We start from the raw sequence: 20,329 nt of genomic DNA on the forward strand, positions 1-20,329 counted from the left end.
GCGTTTCTTTCACCTGCAATTGATATAATTGGGCCTAGGAAGGTCACCACAGGTACAGAATGCCTCTAGTAATGCAGGACCTGTAATGGACATGAGCTGTGAGAAGCAAAGCATAAATAAGGCATCTCTGCCCCTGGCAACTTCTACCTGTAGCTAGTTTGTGTAATAGACCCATGTGGCCATCAGGGTCAAGTTAGAAAGATGCTTAGGCTTCTTTTTTTGCCTGTTCTCATCTCCAGTATGCACTGAGTAAATAGTAATGTATTTGGAAGGACTACAGTATTACAGCTGAACTTCCTGAGTAACACAATGGGAAAAGAGAAGTATTTGGACATGAATAAAGTCCAAATTTAAGAGAAAATTATTACTTAAAACTGTACCCCAGAGACTTCAACACAGGCACATCATGCTCTACAGCCTAGAGACAAAGATACTTCTCAGATAAATAGACAACAACTTGTTCTTTATTTGTTTCAGGGAAGCCCAGGCCCTAGTGGGACGCCTGGTGATCCAGGCCCGCCGGGTCTTCAAGGTATGCCTGGAGAAAGAGGGATTGCTGGAACGCCTGGCCCCAAGGGTGACAGAGTAAGTCTGGTGATTTCTGTTGTTGCTGAGTAGAATCACCTGTCTCTCAATACTGTAGTTGTTCAACGGTATGAACTACTCAGCATTCAGTGTTATAATACTTTCTTGATATTTTCCATAGGGCGGCATAGGTGAGAAAGGTGCTGAAGGTACAGCTGGTAATGATGGGGCAAGAGTAAGTAAATCTATTACTCTTTTTAGACTTAGTCTCCACATGCCAGATTGTTTATTGTGCTAGAGATACTCAGCTCATAGAGTTAAACACTACTCACCTTGACAGTCATTCTCATTCCCCCAACCATCCAAATTTGGTCTTCAAGTTTTTCAAGACTGCTGTACACAATGTTTTGGGATGTCTGTGTTCCAAGTCCATGTTTTGTATAATCAATAATGGAACTTAAGATGTCAATGGAAAGGATTCCCAGAAGTAGTGTGTTCATTTGGAATTCAGCTAAGCTGACTATAGTAAAAATATGAAAAAAGGAACAGGCAGAGAACAACAGCCAAAAAGAAAACCCACCAGTTCTGACTCTTGGAATGAGGCAGATGCTTCTTGTTTGGACTGAGTTGCCCACTGTCTGTCCTGAGTTTCACAGGCAAAAATTACTCTAAATGTACTGAGCCCCATATGGGCAGTAAGTCACTGACCCTTGTGGAGAGCTTTGAACCTCCTGTGCATAAATAACGTGGCTGGTCTGCTCACATGAAGTAAATCCAATATGTTCAAGATGTGTTGCATGCACACTTCTGCATAGATCAACTGTCCAATAATCCCAAATGTACTGGGTTTGTTGTATATGCACTGACTATATTTTCTTCCCAGAAGCTGTTGGAGTTAGGTTTTACATAAATCGTGTCTATCTGAGATTTTTGGGTATTGCAAACCAGTTGGAGTACTAACTGCTAGGCATTTGGAAATCTGATATACATAGGAAAGAGGAGGATTCTGACTGGACTAAATTTCTAGTTAAAGAAGAGAAGGTTTTTAGAGAAACCCTAGCATACAGAAGCACTAACTCACAGCTAGCAGCTATAAGCTGGAATTTCTTTATAAGTCAGATAGTATCCAAAGAAACAGAACAGTTCTTAGGCATTGTAAAGCAACATAGCTTACAGTAACTAATGAACAGATAAAGTAATAGTGAACTCAGTGTACATCCCTCTTCTAAAACTAGGTGTCTGCAGATATTTCTGCTACTGATCACTAGAATATTGATGGTGATGCAGTATTCTTTGTTAATGCTGACTTTTTTCTTTATTTCTCTTTAGTTTGAACTAAGTTACAGTGCAGATTTTTGAGTGAAAGGAAATTTTGTTTGAGAGAAACTTGGTGCAAGTTTGTGGTACTCTGCTTCTAGTGAAAGAGAATCATAATTGGGATATCTAAATATTCAAGAAGGTAATATGAATAGGGCTGCAAGATCGTTACTTGCAGTTGATGGGTTTGAACGGAGAGATTGGAACCCATTTGCCTAACTGCCCTATGAAGAGAAAAAGGACACTTGAGGAGTTTTCAAGATAGAAATTAATCTTCAAAAGTAATGATGGACACATTCAAATGAATTTAAGCAATGAAATGCTATCATAAAACAAATAGAGAGCTTCTGTGCAAGTGGGAAAAAAAGGACATAATTTCTTTCTGAGAGAGCAAAATAAAGCCAGGACTTTTTTTATCATTGTCCTTATTCATAAACACTGCATAAAGTAGATTATAAAGTTAGTAAAGAAAGAGAGAATGAATGAAAGCAGGGCTTTTGAGATGTGGGATTTTGGTCACTGGGAGAGGAAATGCAAGTAAATTTTTGTTTAAAAAGACCCAACAAGATTTCAGAGATAAAGGAAACAAATTTAAAGGAATGAAAAAGCATATGGAAATAGTAACATCTGAGAAGTTTTAAACTATCAGTTTTGAAGCATCACTTTTTTAACTTCATTTTATCTTAATTTCTTCAAAAGGGTCTCCCTGGTCCAATAGGCCCAATGGGTCCAGCAGGTCCCACTGGTGAAAAGGTAAACAGATTTTTATGCCATTATGTTCTGAAGTTTGTTAATATTACAGTATTTTATTGGCACTTTTACTACTTGTCTAATAAATTACTTGGGAAGTAACCTTTAATTTTATTTTAAGGGTGAACCAGGTCCTCGAGGTCTAGTTGGTCCTCCTGGCTCCCGTGGAAACCCTGTGAGTAAACATGTTTGTCTTTAGCCTAGCAGAAGTTAACAATATCTAACAATGATCCAAACTCCAGGTTTTGTCTCATTTGCAGATATATTTTCCTCTTTTTCTTCCCCTTTCTTTGTAGCCAAAATCTGGTGTTCTGTCTTGATGCTGTGCACTTGCAAAACTATTGGCAGATTTTGTTCCTCTGTCCTATATTTGTTTTAGAGCACTTTAGAGTTACCCTCATTTACCTCACTCCTGAAAGTATGTCACTACTTGTAATTGTTTAAATCTTTTTAAAAGTATGCCCATACCAGATACTACTGTACACTTACAAATATTTAGATAGACAAAGCACAGAAGTATATCTTAGTTTTTATCTAATTACGCTAAGTCTTGTCATCTTCGGTCTATTTGTGATTTTAAGGATTGACTTTGATTAGGGAGTTAGAGGCTCAGCCCTTTTAGATTCTTCATACTGCTTGGAATTGATAATGTCTCTGTCATAAATCAGAACAGCCTCATTTCCAGTGTAAATTGGAATAGCTTCCACCCCTCTGGGGAGTGCTGGCGCTTGGCAGCCTTCAGCTCCTTCTTTTGCAAACAAACTTTGTGTGGAAAGCTCAGTTGAAGCAGCTCATAGCCCATTCTGACCTTGTAGAAGAATACATCTTTGAACTATTATTTTTTTTCCACATTGATCCGATTGGAATGGTGGGTTGCATAAACTGTGTACGCTGCAGCTAATCCTGCTATGACTGGAAGTGGTTGTGAGCAGAATTTCTCCTACTGTGGTTTTAGTGCTTGCACATGCCTTCTGTCTCTAAATTCTGAAAGTTTACATATAGTCTTGAACATAGGGCAGATATTAACATCATAGTTAACTGTCTATTTTGTGATTTAAAAGATCATTTGATTCTGATTACTAGAGCAAAAGTATAATCACACTTATGACAGTAAATAGTTAACATCCTTTCTTGTATATTTAACTGCAAGTTATGCTGTATATAGGAAGACTTTCATGTTAAATACATTTATTCTAAATTTTTTGATCAGGGTTCCCGAGGAGAAAATGGCCCAACTGGCGCTGTTGGTTTTGCTGGTCCTCCGGTATGTGTTTTGTAACACTAGTGAGTTTCCTTCAGTCATGCTTTGACATACTTAGTTTCCTTCATTATGAATAATACTGCAGTGTTCTGGGAATGTGAGTCGCATTTTTGTTGCAAAAAGAGCTGTTTCTTTTTCCCATCAGTGTATCAAGTAAAGAAAAGGGCCAGTAAATACCCCAGACACTTGAGAAGTGGTTTTGTTGATAAGATTATGTAATTGTTCACCAGCTTTCATATTTTCATGAATGTGCTATGTTGCTCCTTTGAAATTAAAATGAGGCAAGTTACAAAGTGTCATCTACTGAAGGTAGCAAAGATTTGCTCAATGAGTAGTGAAGGCTGGGATGAATTGATGGTCCAAATGGAAGGTTTGTGACTTTTCCAGTGAATACCCCAAACTTTCCCACAGTCTAAATATTGTGTTTCAGACCTCTCACAAAGAGTCAGGCACCTGCTTGCATTCGTGGGAAAAAAAAAAACCCAACTGGAAAAGACAATGTTTAGTCCCTTTTGCTTTTAGGTATGTAATAGCTGCTGAGAAAAATAGAAAATCTAATGGAAAGAAAAATGTGAGTTAAATAAATACTTTAAATGGAAATTCTGACTTCATAGACTTCAGAAAATCCCATCTGGGGTCTTCTAAAGACTGTGCTGAACTGTTACAGTTCTCTTGAATTGAACCATTGAGCAAATGCACTGTTTTCTGGACTGATTTCTTCTCCTGATATTTTTTTGCCATCTAGAAATTCCCTACAAAATTACTTTGTTAGGTTGGAAAGGTTTGGTATTCTCTGACCTGATGCCTCTTCTAAATATTATTTCTTGTAGGGCCCTGATGGTCAGCCAGGTGTGAAAGGTGAACCTGGAGAACCTGGACAGAAAGGAGATGCTGGATCCCCAGGACCACAGGGTCTTGCTGGGTCTCCTGGTCCACCAGTAAGTATAAATAACATTGTCAGAGAACCAGTGGCATAGGCTGATCTTGCTTATTTAAAACATCCTGGGTGTTCACTATGACCCCTCTCTTTCTTCTTTCCTCTTAGGGCCCTTCAGGTGTTCCTGGTCTGAAAGGTGGTAGAGGAACTCAGGGTCCACCTGTAAGTAGATTTTATTTTTGGTGACCTGACTGCAGATAATCTAATACTGAAATTTTATGTAATGTGTGTATTGTTCCTCATCTCAGCTTCTTTTTCAGTCTGTCATTATAACATTTGCTCACTAATTCAGGTGAGAATATTTGAGGTAACCAGCACTGTATTTCTTTCAATAAAGTTGGCATGAAAATATTTTTTAGGGTGCTACTGGATTCCCAGGATCTGCTGGACGAGTTGGGCCTCCAGGACCTACTGTAAGTCAATTGTCATATTCCTAATAGGTGTGTTTTATAAACCTGAAGACTAAATAAAACAGGAAGATGAAGCAGTGTTCATGGCCTGGTGTTATCAAGAGAACAGCTTGTCAGCACTGACTTCTGTGGCTGCATGCTTACATCTGACTTCATTAAATAAAACTCATTAGTCTTGGGCTTGATCCAGTGTCAGTGTGTCAGAATTAGTGCAAGACTTTTCACTGAGTTAAGGGAGGCTTTGAACTGTTTAAGCTGTTCTAATGACTTAATTGCTTACCAGAACAAAACAACAACGTATATCTTCCTGTACTTTTTACTTTTTTGTCTCTTCAATGGTGACTGAAGTTAGGAGAGTTTTTGGAAAAGGAAGAAGCCTCTGCTGGGTTATCTCATCAGTGGAGTTACTCATTAGATCCATTAAAATAAACTAAAACCCAAAAACCAAACCACAAAATCATATCTAAACATTTTCAGAAACATTAAGAAAACTAAATAATTAGCCGTGAATCAACAGTGAGGATTCAACACCACACAGAGAACTGTGACACTCTCTTCATATGCCTTTTAATGTTTTGATGAGAAAAATAACTTGCAGTCATTGTGACTTTATCAAAAGGTGAAGTTTATGTAAAACATAATAAAAATATGAAGTTTTTAAAAGTATTTGAGGAATGAACGAATGTCCGTGAAACACTAAATTGTACCACGTGAATGAAAAGTTTGAATACGGACTTTAGCTTGACAATACTGGAAAGAATGGACAAGACTGAGTTTTCTAGCAGTAGTTGTACACCTGAGATTAAAAAAAAGAAAAAAAGAGAAACAAAAAAAAGTGTCATTTAAAGGAGGGAGTTTGAAATTGCAAATTTGGGAACAGGGGGTGAAGCTTGGACATCATTTGATGAGATGTTTATTTCATCTCACTTATTTGATCATAAATTAGATTATAATAGCTCTTAGCTTATTCACTTTGGGCCTTCCTTAGAGTATGCATATTTATAGTTAGTTGAAACACAGTCCTTAGAATTTAGTTGTCCTGATCAGAAAAGGGTCCAATGTAACAAAGTGTTTTAATCTTCTTAGGGAGCTCCAGGGCCTGCTGGGCCTATTGGTGAGCCAGGGAAAGAAGGTCCCCCAGGTCTTCGTGGTGATCCTGGTTCTCATGGCCGTGTGGGAGATCGAGGGCCAGCTGGTCCTCCTGGTGGTCCTGGAGACAAGGGTGACGCAGGAGAAGACGGGCAGCCAGTACGTCCTGGTTGATGTTATTAATTCTCCCCAGACCAGCTCTAGGCTTGGTCTCATTGTTACTAATACTTATTGCTACTGAAATTATCGTAACGTTGGTTTTATCCTTTGTGGATTTCAGGGCCCAGATGGCCCCCCTGGTCCAGCAGGAACTACTGGTCAAAGAGGTATTGTTGGTATGCCAGGACAGCGAGGGGAAAGAGGCATGCCAGGGCTGCCGGGTCCTGCGGTAAGTAACAATTAAGTCAATATACCACCAGCCTTGGGCTTTCTCATCATTTTTGTGGGATTATAGTGCCCCATAGCTCAAGGAGAAAGTTGGAAAACTCCAATTGCAGGAGAAAATACAGAGAGAATAGTAAATAAGTTTCATGCGAATGCATGAGGTGGAAGATTTTGTTTCTGCCATAATGGAAGATCTGAACCTGAATTAAGAGAAAGGAGGTAATAGCGTTAAGACTTCTGGCTAAAATGTTCCTAATTGACTTAAAACTAAATCCTTGAAAAAAACCAACCCCTGACTCTTCATTTAGGTGCCCAAAGGTCACTTGAATATGAGTAAATACTCTGTAACTGTTATTTTATAAATTGTGAACTACAGGCTTCAAAATTGCCACTTGTGCTCTCTTTGCTTTCTTGTAGGATTTATAGATATTTATTGGAAAGCCTAATGATCCAGGAGAGCAAGTAATTATATAGAATATTAATAAAAGGGATGGTATGGAGGATCTCCCATTACCACTGGATCCATAAATTCAATTTATAGTTAAAGTTGGCCAGAAATTATTCCAGGCTAACAAGAGTTGTTGTTGTTGAGACAGACAAAAAAAAAAAATAAAAAATCACGTTACTTATTTCAAACTGCATTACATTTTTCCAGAGTCAGAAAAGACCTTACCTATTGCAGATAACGCCATCAGACATTAATACATCAAGGGAGTGTGTGCTTCAAGTTGCTACTAGATAGACTAATTTCAAGTGCAGCTTCTAGTCAATAAACGTCTATTCAAGAGCAATTAAACTGCTTAAAAATACACAGTATATTAAATATATATTCAAAATCTATCAGAACACTTTCCTTAATTATCCATTTTGGAGTTACAGATGTGGATGGTACTTCAGACTGGATTAATGAGTAGTGTTTTGCAGGCAGCAGTTTTTTTGTGCTTTCTTTGCTTTGTGATTAAAATTTTGATATGATATTTCTCATCTTTTTTAGGGTACACCAGGAAAACAAGGTCCCACAGGGCCACCTGGTGATAAAGGTCCCCCAGGACCTATTGGCCAGTCAGGTGCCACTGGACCTGTAGGTGAAGCTGGTCCAGAAGTAAGTATTAGTGCCTTGTAACATGCCAATAAAAAAGACAGTCTTGTGGTTATTCTCCTTGACTTGAAGTTAGAGGTGGAGAACAATTTTCTAGTTCTTCTCATAGAAATGCAAGATTATAGAACTAATCAATAGCCCTATTTTTATCCCATAACTCTAGGGACCTGCTGGTAATGACGGTACTCCTGGACGAGATGGAGCTGTTGGAGAACGTGTAAGAATATATTGTTTTCTTAGTCACTTCTGGAAATCTCCATGTTATTATTGACTTATTGTAGATTTTCTCTTCACTCAGTTAACTTGAATGGCGAACTTGTTCTGAAAGTGTATCACAGCTTTGAATAAATAGTACCTTTCAAAGTGGAGGAAACTTGGCTAAAGGCTAAGGACACTTGCCTCTACAAACTCAGACTTGAGTTCTTACAGAAGGAATATCTTTGTAGATTGTAACTGCTAGAAAATAGATTAGCAACACTAGAGTCCTGTTGCTTTGGTTTAATCCCGTCCTCTTTAGATAAATAATGTTGAAATTATGTTTTGCAGGGTGATCGTGGTGAACCTGGCCCTGCAGGTTTACCAGGTTCCCCAGGGGGTCCAGGAACTCCAGGTCCTGTTGGCCCACCAGGAGATGCAGGTCAAAGAGGTGAAACTGTAAGTGAGACGACTTTTTTTTTTCATTAATACTTCATTTATCCAAAAACTATTGTGCACACTTTTGTGCATTGCTTCACATGTTTTATATGCAATCTTTGTAGGGTTCTCGAGGTCCAATGGGTCCACCAGGTCGTGCAGGAAAAAGAGGTTTAGCGGTAAGTTCTCTCCATGGTCACTGTGGTTTTATCTGAGATACTTTTTACAGTGTATGAGAAGCTGAGCCCAAATTAGAGTGCTGAACAGGGCTTTCAACTTTTAGTGTTCTGACTGCAAGTGGATGCGGGTAGCATTCTGAGCTGCAAAGTTGTACAAAGCTCTACAAGTCTGTTTGAATACACTAGTATTTCTACACTTTCTTTAAAAATACTTTGCAGAGAAATAACAAATGCTTTGGAAGCCTCTTTATTTGGAGTGTGTTGCTGTCGGGATGTTGGTAGGACATAAGTTAGCAAATGGCTGGAGTCTGTATTTGACAATTCAACTAAGGGGTAAAGAAATGAATGCTGAACAAAAAGGCAGATTTTTACATAAAAATGCCAGCAATATAACCAAATCACCTGTTCCCATGAAACTGCCTTAATTCAACTCTTCTGACTTCTGATTCTGACTTCAGTCCAAATGGAAAAACAAACAAAAGCCATCTTTTTGTGTTACATAACTCTTTTACAATCCAAGCTTGAAACAAAAAATTAATTGCAAACTTGGGAAATTCAAAAGAATGTTGTCCTGTCCCTAAGCAGATGTCATGTGAGAGACAGGAAGTTTATTGAGTAATTAGTGATAATGATGCCATTGATAAACTATTTGGAATCTAGCGTTGAGAAATTTAGCATGCAGTTTGGGCTGAGAAATACAGAATTGAAAGCAGAAGCCATATTTTCCAATGATTCTTGAGGCAGAATGAAAAGTTTGAAACTATCAAAAATTCCAAGAATGAAATTATGATGGTAATAGAACCAAGCTGTTTGTTACTGGGGAGCCTGACGTTGTCTGTAGTTAGGGAATGTAACTTCAGTTGTACTTGAATCATAGTGAAGGTGAAAGAAGCTGTGAGAAGTAAAGGTGCAACATGCAGGATTTCATATTGAAACTACGTTTTATCATTATAAATCTATGAGAGATCCACAATATTTCAATCTCATCTATGAAAATAATTTGCCATATGCAGTAAGGCAAAGAAATTTCTCAATCTGAAAAATTGTGTTATGTAAATTATTTAATACCATTATTAGAGGGTTTTTTTGACTGTATTATGAAGCTAAATAGACTAAATTTACCACAACTATAATTAAGCACAACATAGTTTTCTGTAATTACTTACTTACTCTTTGGTAAAAAATTAAGATTTTTGGAACTGCCTCATGATCACCTTCTTTCTAGCTTTAGAAGTGAAGGAGGTCTGAATGCAGTATCTAAAAGCAAATGAGGGGTTTTTGAGGTTCAGGTTGTTTTTTTTTTTTCAGTTCAGAATTTTACATTTCATCACTGATATTTACAGGGTCCCCAAGGACCTCGTGGTGACAAAGGTGACAATGGAGATCGAGGCGATAGGGGCCAGAAGGGACACAGGGGTTTCACTGGGCTTCAAGGTCTTCCTGGTCCTCCTGTAAGTTGTTCTGGTTTTACTATGATTTTATTTCCTTGATAGTTAAATAGTGTATTGGGAACGTAGTTATTTAAAATGGGAAAAAAAAGCAAACATCAGTTATTTTTTTCCCACAAGGTGTTTGAGTGGCTTGCCTGTGTGTACTTCCTAGTATTTTTAAAGCAATTTTACAGTACTGTTGCATGATGAGGTGAACCTACACTTTGCAAGATATGTGTTCTCCTGCTCTTGCTCCATTTGTGCCAGTCCTGCAGTGACTGATCGCTGACAATCTATGACCTGTCAGCACAAGATGATAACAAAAGTTAATAGTTTCACATAAACACATTAGAGTGTGAAATGCTTTTTGCCAGTGTTTGAACGCTTTACAATCAAGGAAGCAAAATCCCATGAGGACTGTGATAGTATCTCTTGCTAATGTTTGCAAGAACTTCATGATTTCAGTGACAATTGAATGGAAATGCTGCGGAAAACTTAAGTTTTCTACATTTGTTCACTGATCCTATGCAAGAGCTGGAAGTTTCCACATGCAGGAAAAGAGTCAATAAAAAAAAACCTCAACACCCAAAGCATCTTGCCACTTCATAATAGCACTGTCAGCACTTACTTCTGTAAGCCAATCTGATTCTAATTGTAATGAAAGCAAGGCTTTTCTGCAGAAACTGCTTTATATGTAGACAAGTGGCAGTAAATTCTATTAATCTAAATTGTGATTACAGTTTTTACTCTTTGTGACAAAAGAGCAATAGAATGAAAACAAATTGTAAGAGGGAAAAGTAGTACCTGTTGTTCATGTATATTATAATCCTACTCATACAGAATTGTGTATATCACACACTAATTCTTTAAAACTAAATTAATATAATTTAAATGTCAGAATGATACGATCATTTCTTCTGTTTAGGGTCCTATTGGTGAACAGGGCAGTCCTGGCATTCCAGGCCCATTTGGTCCTCGGGTGAGTATAATGTTTCAGGTTTAAGGTTTTTCTTGCTTGCTTTTTTCCACAATCAGATTTTTATTTCTGCTTCGCTTCTATTTCACTGGCTTTTATTGACTTCGGTATCATGTAGTGATTATCCTACTGTCTTTTGCTGAGAGACACTGCATTGTTCAATATAGTGAAGTTTTGACATAAGTGTAGTTTATGGCTGGATAAAAAGGTCAGTTCAGAGTAACTACAGGGCTACAGTCTCTTTTTTACAGTTTTGCTGCAGCTGATGCAAAGCCATATATGTGGCAGCTTTGCTAACTGCTACTCTGCCTTTCATACCCCCATGTCATTCCCCCAAAAGTAAAGGAGAAATATGACTCCCTTGGATGTTCCCAAGTGACAATATATCTCTGAGTCTGTATACATGTAGGTGTACAGCAGCTACTGCAGTGTGTGTAGCACCTGGAACTAAACCCACTTAAATGGTTTAGGAAAAAAACATACAGCTGATCCAAAGTCTATTGGCTGAGGTGACTGACTTCAGAAGAACAGCATTGAAGTTGCCTTCTTACTTTTAGAATAGAAGAGAAAGGGTGATTCTTAAAAGTTTGGTAATAGACACAAATAATTATATTGCTTCCTAAAAAGATACTGTTTGTGAAGGGCTGTTCGGTATAACTTTGTTATTAAATGCTAAAATACATTTCTTCTTTCTCTTATATTTTCTAGGGTCCTCCAGGTCCAGTTGGTCCTTCTGGCAAAGATGGAAGTCCTGGTCCACTTGGGCCAATTGGGCCTCCTGGTGTTAGGGGGAGTGTAGGAGAAGCCGGACCTGAGGTAAGTTGATGGGAATATGGAGGGAAAAGGTTATCTTCAAATAATGAGATTTTTTACAGTGCATTGCATCACTTTCTAAACATCCATGAACTCAAGACAAATGGTAACATTTGATACAGTTTCTCCAACAAATAGCCAGGGTAACTGTGTATTAAAAGGGCTCATTTCTTACTCATTTTCATCTTCTGGACCTCTGACCATCCCAGTCTTAACCACCTATACTCTCCTTAGGCCAACCTGGGACTACTTCTGTAGTTAGCTCACTGGATCCTGCTGGATATGCAGTTCAACATGGCTGTTTGGCAAGTTGGGTCCTAAAACCTCAGAACCAGCAGTAGCTCAAAGTCAGTAGTCCCACAAAGGTGGTACTGAATTAGAATAGCCATGTTACTGATTGCTAGCAGCATACTCCATCATGCCTTGTGTTAAGGAAATCCAAATGAACAGCTGAAACTCTAACACTCACCTCAGGTGACCTTCATCCTGATCTGAGGTTTACAGACATCAACTATGAGCTGATTCGCAACTAATGAAAAATAGTTTGACCATTTTGGAAAAAGTCCTAACCTTTGCTAAACCCCCCAGGCATATTCCAGATGTACCAATTCGCGATACCCTAAGTCATAAAATGGAAGTTATGCTATCCCCAGGAAGATAAGTTAGAAAATTAGAGGGATTTGAGAAAAGGGTGATCTGGATGATCATGTGAAGAATTAAAAGACTGGGATTGCTTATTTTGGGGAAGAAGCGAGAAAGGTGGAATAAATTAATAAGCAAGACAGAGAAGGCAGTTTCTGCTATTTTTTTGTCTTGTAAGACATGATGTTAACTGTGTGCTAATATTCATTCTATTTCATTTGAATTTCTGCCAATTATCAATATCTCCACTTCTGCTGAGGCACCAAGACTTGAATGAATAGTCTGTAGTAGAGCATAAGAATATAATGTGTATCCATATTGTTCATCTGTGTAATAAGACAGTAAAAGAAATATTGCATACCAGTAACTTCAGTTTTGCTTTCCATGGTGGCTTGCTGCAACTATAAATTGAAACCACAGAGCAAGAAACAAAAGTTAAGATTTCATTTGTCAGATGGAGCACGTATTAGTTTGGATGTATGCTCTGTAGTAAACATTTGGAGCACTGGTTGTGAGTTCTAAAGTAATTATTCTCAAAGGAGATGCCATGTTCTGATATACCATCTGACGTACCAGAGCATCAAGTTTACAGTGAAGGTATGTTACAGACTTTCTGCTGCCAAAGAAGAGCTGGCAGACCCTGCAGGTGGAGATATATTTATTAACAGATACATTCTATCTCAAGACTCGGTTACCTCCCCAAGTATCACAATTCAGGTTGACAAGGACCTCACAACCTGTCATTGAGGAAAACGTACTTGCTCTGCCAAGCGAGGATGATGTGGATTCTGTCTCACGTACCTGTGGGCAGAAAGCTCAGCACTGTGCAGGATAAACATAAAGATGTTTCTAGTGCCAAATTTGCCATCCAGGCTTTACTAATTGAAAATGTGCCTGAGGCAACTCAGGGTAAGTGGGAATTTTGTATTGCTTTAAAAATCACTTACAGCTCTTGGGAATTTTAAGAAATAAAGTTATTAGGGAGGGATTTGAACAAGGGAGGGACAGATGGCTTAAAAAAATTGAATGAGGCGGCCATTTTTGGTGACTTTCTCCAGCTGTTAAACCTGAAATCAGGAGTAAGAAAACATTGAGCAAGGTATTAATACAGGCAGAGAGGGCATGAAGCAGAGAGAATACCTGTCATGTGGTTCTGGTCTTACCCCTGTTCCTGGAAATGTAAATTGTTTATATTTATGATCTGAATATTCCCTGTGCATTAGGGTGACTGGCCCTGAAGTTTTGCTTTTTAGTGGCTGGCTTTGCTATTATTTTGCATAGTATTTACTCTGCTGTCCCGCTGTTGCCTTTTTGTTTTTAAACCTTAGGGTCCACCAGGTGATCCTGGCCCTCCTGGCCCTCCAGGACCTCCAGGCCATCTCACTGCTGCCATTGGTGACATTATGGGACACTATGATGATGCTATGGCAGATCCACTACCAGAGTTTACTGAAGATGAAGCAGCTAGAGATGACCATAATAAAACAGACCCAGGAGTCCATGCCACACTGAAGTCACTGAGCAGCCAGATTGAGACTATGCGCAGCCCCGATGGTTCAAAGAAACACCCAGCACGGACTTGTGATGACCTGAAGCTATGCCACCCATCCAAGAAGAGTGGTGCGTATAAACACACTGTCTCCCATATGTGCCATATGATGCTGTCTTGTTTCCAGGTTACACTTGGTCACTGGAAAAAAACGTGTAATACAGATTTTGACGGCCTAAATAGACATTCACACTAGGATATTGAAAACTTCTCACAAAAAAATTGTTTCTTCTTGCCAATAAAGTATATATTCTGATGTATCCCATACTTTTTTATTCAGTATCTATTCAGATGTATTTTAAAATCTGAAATATTTTAGACTTCCATGGAATGTTACTTCTAAAAGTGTTATCACCATGGAGTACCACTTATATGACAACAGAGATAGATTGGTACACCAGTTGTGAATATTTGCTTAATTGCTGTTAGCTCAAAATGTTACCTGTGGGCTGATGACCTGCGAGCGCTTTCCATCCAGAATTCTCTACTGCTGCTCCATACTGGCAGTTCATAGGTGGCAATGTGTTAACATGCCATTTAAGCGTTTCCCTAATTTATATGGATTATCAGCGGATAAATCAGTACAAACTGGAAGGTAGGGATAGCTTGTGGCAGGACTTACCAGCTTTTGCCGTGTTTCCTGAAAGTTTGCTTCCAACATCAATATTAGGAGGTACTGCCATTAGTTTCTCATATGTAGAGAAAATTGTCTTCTAGCCACTCTGTGTTCTTTATGCACTTGGAGTGTTCAGGAGCTTTGCAATGGATTTAAACAAACAGTCTTAACCTTAAAGAGCTTTCAAGTCTGAATTCCCCAATTCTGAACTATTTGAAATACTGATCAGCTTGTGTCTTGTATACCTGAAGCACACATCAAAGCACACATCAGATTGATACATGACACACATGCCTGTTTTGCCTTGTGTTTTGCACTGTTGTGACATACTTCTGCTTATATCTCCCCAGTCATTTCAAGAATCTTTATAATATAATGGAATCACATTTTATGTTCTTTGTAGGTGAATATTGGATTGATCCTAACCAAGGATGTGTTGAAGATGCTATAAAAGTATACTGCAACATGGAAACTGGGGAGACCTGTATTTCTGCAAACCCATCTGCTATACCACGTAAAACATGGTGGGCCAGCAGGTCGTCTGACTTAAAGCCCATTTGGTATGGCCTTGATATGAACAGGGGTTCACAGGTAACTAAAAATATTTAATGTCAAGAATTGACATCTGTGAAACTTGTTTCCTTCCCTTCTGGTTTAGAACTTCATCTGCTATTCTGAGCAGATTCTGCTACAGCCAGAACATTATAACTGTTGATTGACTGGCTTATAGTCAATTGGTTGTTATTACCATACAGTAAATATAAGAAGGAGCTGGGAGAAAGAATACAAGTGCACCTAAGGCAGGATTGGCTGTAAGTAGACGACTGCTGGAAGAGATTTATTTCCCTTGATCCCAAAAATGTCAACTTTCTCTAGCAATCTCCTTTAGTAACTTACTATCCTTGTCTTTAAAAAAGTGTACTTTTACCCTAATACATGATTTAAATCACTGCTTTTTTAGTTGAATTCTACTATTTGTTTCAGAAAACCTTTTGCTGGTAAAAAAATACAAGACTTTATAAATTCATTTTTAAGGAAAGTATGATTGTTATCATATGTGTCAGAATGCTCCATGCTGAATGCATCAGTCTTCAGGCAGATAAAAATTCCACTCAGCTTTCTGTTGGGTTTTCCCTCTGTGGTAACTTCTGAAAGTAAGCTTAATGATCCTGCCAAATAACAGAAGTTTATGCTATGCAAAGTATATAATTAATTAACCAGCTTTTGCCATATTTATTTTTAGTGCATCAAATCAAAAGCAGAGAAAATATTTTCAATTGTTACTTCACAGGGAGTAATTAAAAATCTTTAAAATAAGTATTTGGTATGTAAAAAATAATGCTGTTATCAACTGGATTCCTGATAACAGTTCAAAACTTCAGCAATTGAGAACACATGTGATATTGATTGCTTTTTTGAGATGCTCTCTCTTATTATTAAATTCAGGAGAACTTGCCATGACCCAAGATGTCACAGTTGACTTTTAGCTGCCTGTAGAGCTACACATAGGGTTTTTGTAAGTCAAAAGCTCTTTGGAGGAAGAAATTTTCTTGAGGAATACTATAAAAGAATGTTTCATTTTTGAAAACATATTCAGATTTGATAACTAATAGTATGATCTTTGCAATAGTCATATGCACTCCTTATGGATTCTAAATAAATATGTCTGAGATTGCTAAACAGAGATAACACGTCCTGTAAAAAAATAGTGTCAATGCATAAGATTTTCTCCTTTCTTCACCAGTTTCAGTGAAGCGTATATATTTTTAGTCATTCTTGACTGATTTTATGTTGCAATGATTCATAAAGCATAAATAAAATGAAACCTGTACAGGTAGGAAAAAAAAAAAATCACAGGAATTTTAGAATTTTTGTTATTGGTAGAAAAATAGCTTGTTTTTTATAAAAATGGCATCACTTTGTAAAACATTTGTCAAATTTCTGTGCAAGTTAAATTAGTTGATAAAGCCCATATGCAAATGTATAGCTATTTTTATATAGTCAAACTTTGGCTGTTTGTGATGCTTCTAAATACAGTACAAAGCCTACAGAAAACAAGTTGCTAAAGTTGCAGTGTAGCAGGTACATTATAAAAGGATTTTTGTGCTTGATGTTTCTTATTTACTTTGAGGTTGCTCTAATGCACTATATCATATGTAAGGTTTAGCTCCTACTGAATCCCTTTTTGAAACAAGACAGAATTCATTCCAAAACTTGGCATGTCTGTGGAGGCCCAACTGCCTTTCAGTTGTTCAGCTGCAGAGTTATATGGTCAAAATTCTCCAAAATGATCCCTGTTACAGGATGTCTACATTTCTTTGTCCTCAACTGGCAGCAAATTACAAAAGAAACCATTCTTAGGTTTTATGTGATAGTGCTCCTGCTAGTCATGTCTGGAAAGGATTATGATAATGACAGATGTTTCTAACTCTTAATGACTTTTCATGTAGTATATGTTGATCTATTTCTTTATCTTCACAGTTTGTGTACGGGGATACAGCTGTCACTCAGATGACATTCCTGCGCCTCCTATCAAAGGAAGCTTCCCAGAATATCACTTACCTTTGTAAAAACAGTGTTGGGTACATGGATGACCAGACGAGGAACCTTAAAAAAGCTGTAATTCTGAAAGGGGCCAATGACCTGGAGATCAAAGCGGAGGGAAACAGCCGATTCAGATACACTGTTCTTCATGACAGCTGTTCTGTAAGTTTGGGGTTTTTGTCATTTGTTGGGGAGAAAAAGGTCTTTTGTCCTTTTTTGGTTCCTCCTTAATTTAGAAAAAAATCCATAGAATGAAATAATGAAAATGCTGCAGAATTTTATCATGAACTGTAAAAGTAACTGATCAAATAGGTATTTTACTGCAATTCTAGCTTCACATAATAGAAGTCTGCACTATTGAGAGGGTATTTACAAATTACTACTTATTGGTGAGCATACTGAGATATGTATCTTGCCATTTTGCATTTCCCAGTATTTGTTTACTTCTGTGTGCAGTCACACAAGTTGGTCAGATAACCTCAAGCATTTGTCTGCCAGGTGGGTAAGATTATTGCAGCAATACACTGGAGGCAGCTCATTGTACTATGACTGACTTGGAAAAGAAAATGTTCCCCCCACCGCTCCCCTGGCCCAAATTCTTAGTGGGTATAAAACCCAGTAAGTAGTAAATTTCTTCATGTTCAACAGCATTCTCAGCCAAGCCCAAGATATAGGCAAAAATATTTCTAAAATTAGTTTTGCACTTCAAATAAATTGGAGTACTCTCTGTGCTTTAAAGTAACATAGCCCAAGATTATGTGTTCAGGTGTGTATTAAGACATAGAGAAGAATTTCATAGCAAAGAAAAATCAACCCAGCTTGACAGGGAAATCCTGCTGTGTCAATCTGTTCATCACTATAAAGGCAAGATAGATATATTTTAAAATAACCAAGGTGCAGTACAGGTGGGGGGGTGTTGCTCAGGAAAGATCTAGTGAGATCCTTCTGAACTATCAGACAACTGACTTGTCAGCTGGAATTCAGGCTGTTTCTGACATGATCTCTGGCCTAAGTTTTTATTATTTTTTTTTCTTTTTTTCCCCCAGAAACGTAATGGAAACGTGGGCAAGACTGTTTTTGAGTACAGAACACAGAATGTGGCACGTTTACCTATCATAGATATTGCACCAGTGGACATTGGCAGTACCGACCAGGAATTTGGAATTGAAATTGGGCCAGTTTGCTTTGTGTAAGAGGAAGGGGGGAAATTAACACACTACCCAGCAACAGCAGCAATTAAACACATGAACTTAGACTGATTGAAGTTAATCCTGAGACTCTTGAAGTAATGGCTGATATTGGATCAGCATTGTATATACAGTTCTTTTTAAATGCCCGGCCTCCTTTTGAATATTTATTTTACTTAAAAACCTTCTGTTTGATTGAAACCAACTTTTTAGTACAATAGTACAATTTTAAGAGGATCGATGACCACCTTTTAAAAATAATATGAATCTTTTGCCTTGCTTTTGTTTCAAATTATTTTGAAATTTACAGGTATTCAAAATAGTTAGTTTTAATGTGGGACTATGTAAAGCTCTAAGGATTATTTCTTTTGCTTGGATGCATACTGAATATCAGAAAAGTAGAGCACTTTTGTGAACCGTTGGCTGTATTTCAATCATACCTACTCCCTCTACCCCAGTTTGTCTTCCTGTGGTTGCCAGTATGATAGCCATTCACAGAAATCTGTGTCTTTTGTAGAAGAAAAATCTCTTCAGGCAAGATCATCTTAATTTGGCATTGTCTTTCCTGCACTTTCCTATGTAATAGTCTACTCAGAGAAGTATTCCATAGCCATGATTAATTTATTAATTAAAAATACTACTGGGGTAAATATGAGTTTTCAGTAGGGGACTCCCATATCTTAAATTTTAAGGCCAGACTTCACTCCTCAGAACATATCTGTGAAATTCCATTAAATTGTCCTTAATCTTCAAAATATGTCTTAAACCCAATACTTGTTGATTTTCCAATACTTGCCCATCTAAGAAGCCATTACATATCAAATTATACAGATGTCTTATATATGGTGCCAATTTATGTATGTTGCAAATCATCCACATGTATACCAGACCAATTGCTAATAAAGAGAGAAAGTTTAGAAATTCATTGTTTTTAGCCGACATCCAGACATGCATCACCAGTAATTTGACATACTGGCCTTGAGTTGTCAAGGCAAGAAAGTTCCATCATTTCTTAGCATGAGCTACCTCATCTCTGGAAGTTGGGATGCATTTTAATATTCCTGTTTTCATTTTAGATATTAAAAGGTGCTATGCTTCTGTTGTTATTTCGAGAAAGGAGATAGGTGGGGCAAAAGCAACAAAAAAGTGATGGTGCTAAATGACTCTTTAGAAGGCTGATGAAATAAAGATGCCTACTGTCAGTGTCATTTCAGAGCTTAGCTGTTAGGCTTATGGTGTTTGAGAACAATGTTACAGTGCATTTATTTGTTGGTCATACAGTATATAAAATGTTTTGTACCACTAACATGCTTTATTTTGTAAAGTATGTGGGTACAAACTTACTTAGTTTTTTTGTTTCTTTATTGCATCTGTGCTCTCCACATTTTTTGTTTGTTCCTTTAAAAAAAAAAATAAACAGCTGGGGCCATCCCTAAAGAAAGTCATGCACATAGCTTTATTCATGTATCTCTGCAAAGCATTTAATTAAATACATGCTTCTCGCTATGTAAGTGGTTTCCTTTTTGTAGAATGCCTCCTTCCAGTGTGTTCCATATCAGTTCATTTTCAGGAAATTAAAAATAGAAGTATTTAATTTTTGTTTTGTTGCTATTTGAATAACTCATTTGCAATGCATTCTCCTGAAGTATTCACACATAGGAATATAAAGGTATTCTGAATGATGCTCTCTGTGCCAGTTTTTACAAGATAGGCGTCAATTTGTATGAAGTAATCACCATCAGTCCTATTAAAGCTACCTAACTAGTATTGTTTGAGACTCCAGAGGAAGAGAATTTTTATTCAAGACTGAATAAGATGTGACTTAGCCATTTCCAAGGTCAGTGTAGGTTATCACTAATAGAGAGTTTCTGGACAAGCTATAAAGTTGCATTGTGGCAAGACAGGCAAGACTCGGTTCTTTTCCTCCTCCTAAAAGGGGTAGGAGCTTTGCAATTTTCCAGGCTGTCCATATGCATGTCCATAGAGGG

At 37.7% G+C, this 20,329-nt stretch overlaps 1 protein-coding gene across 2 annotated transcripts in view; it reads left to right on the forward strand.

Moving 5' to 3' along the window:
- The window catches only part of COL5A2 (collagen type V alpha 2 chain), a 112,536-nt gene extending 92,601 nt beyond the window's left edge, over positions 1 to 19,935 (forward strand). For both annotated transcript variants that reach the window (XM_074829634.1, XM_074829635.1), the window contains exons 34-54: positions 478 to 585; positions 707 to 760; positions 2,542 to 2,595; positions 2,714 to 2,767; positions 3,803 to 3,856; positions 4,684 to 4,791; positions 4,899 to 4,952; positions 5,150 to 5,203; positions 6,287 to 6,448; positions 6,570 to 6,677; positions 7,668 to 7,775; positions 7,936 to 7,989; positions 8,319 to 8,426; positions 8,531 to 8,584; positions 9,928 to 10,035; positions 10,940 to 10,993; positions 11,699 to 11,806; positions 13,774 to 14,065; positions 15,014 to 15,201; positions 17,092 to 17,316; positions 18,201 to 19,935. In XM_074829634.1, coding sequence (XP_074685735.1) covers positions 478 to 585; positions 707 to 760; positions 2,542 to 2,595; positions 2,714 to 2,767; positions 3,803 to 3,856; positions 4,684 to 4,791; positions 4,899 to 4,952; positions 5,150 to 5,203; positions 6,287 to 6,448; positions 6,570 to 6,677; positions 7,668 to 7,775; positions 7,936 to 7,989; positions 8,319 to 8,426; positions 8,531 to 8,584; positions 9,928 to 10,035; positions 10,940 to 10,993; positions 11,699 to 11,806; positions 13,774 to 14,065; positions 15,014 to 15,201; positions 17,092 to 17,316; positions 18,201 to 18,347 — 2,256 coding nt within the window. In that variant the 3' untranslated portion in view covers positions 18,348 to 19,935. The remainder of the gene's footprint in view (positions 1 to 477; positions 586 to 706; positions 761 to 2,541; positions 2,596 to 2,713; positions 2,768 to 3,802; positions 3,857 to 4,683; positions 4,792 to 4,898; positions 4,953 to 5,149; positions 5,204 to 6,286; positions 6,449 to 6,569; positions 6,678 to 7,667; positions 7,776 to 7,935; positions 7,990 to 8,318; positions 8,427 to 8,530; positions 8,585 to 9,927; positions 10,036 to 10,939; positions 10,994 to 11,698; positions 11,807 to 13,773; positions 14,066 to 15,013; positions 15,202 to 17,091; positions 17,317 to 18,200) is intronic.
- The last annotated feature ends 394 nt before the right edge of the window (positions 19,936 to 20,329 follow it).

This window comes from Strix aluco, chromosome 6, assembly GCF_031877795.1.
Source record: "Strix aluco isolate bStrAlu1 chromosome 6, bStrAlu1.hap1, whole genome shotgun sequence".
NCBI lineage: Eukaryota > Metazoa > Chordata > Aves > Strigiformes > Strigidae > Strix > Strix aluco.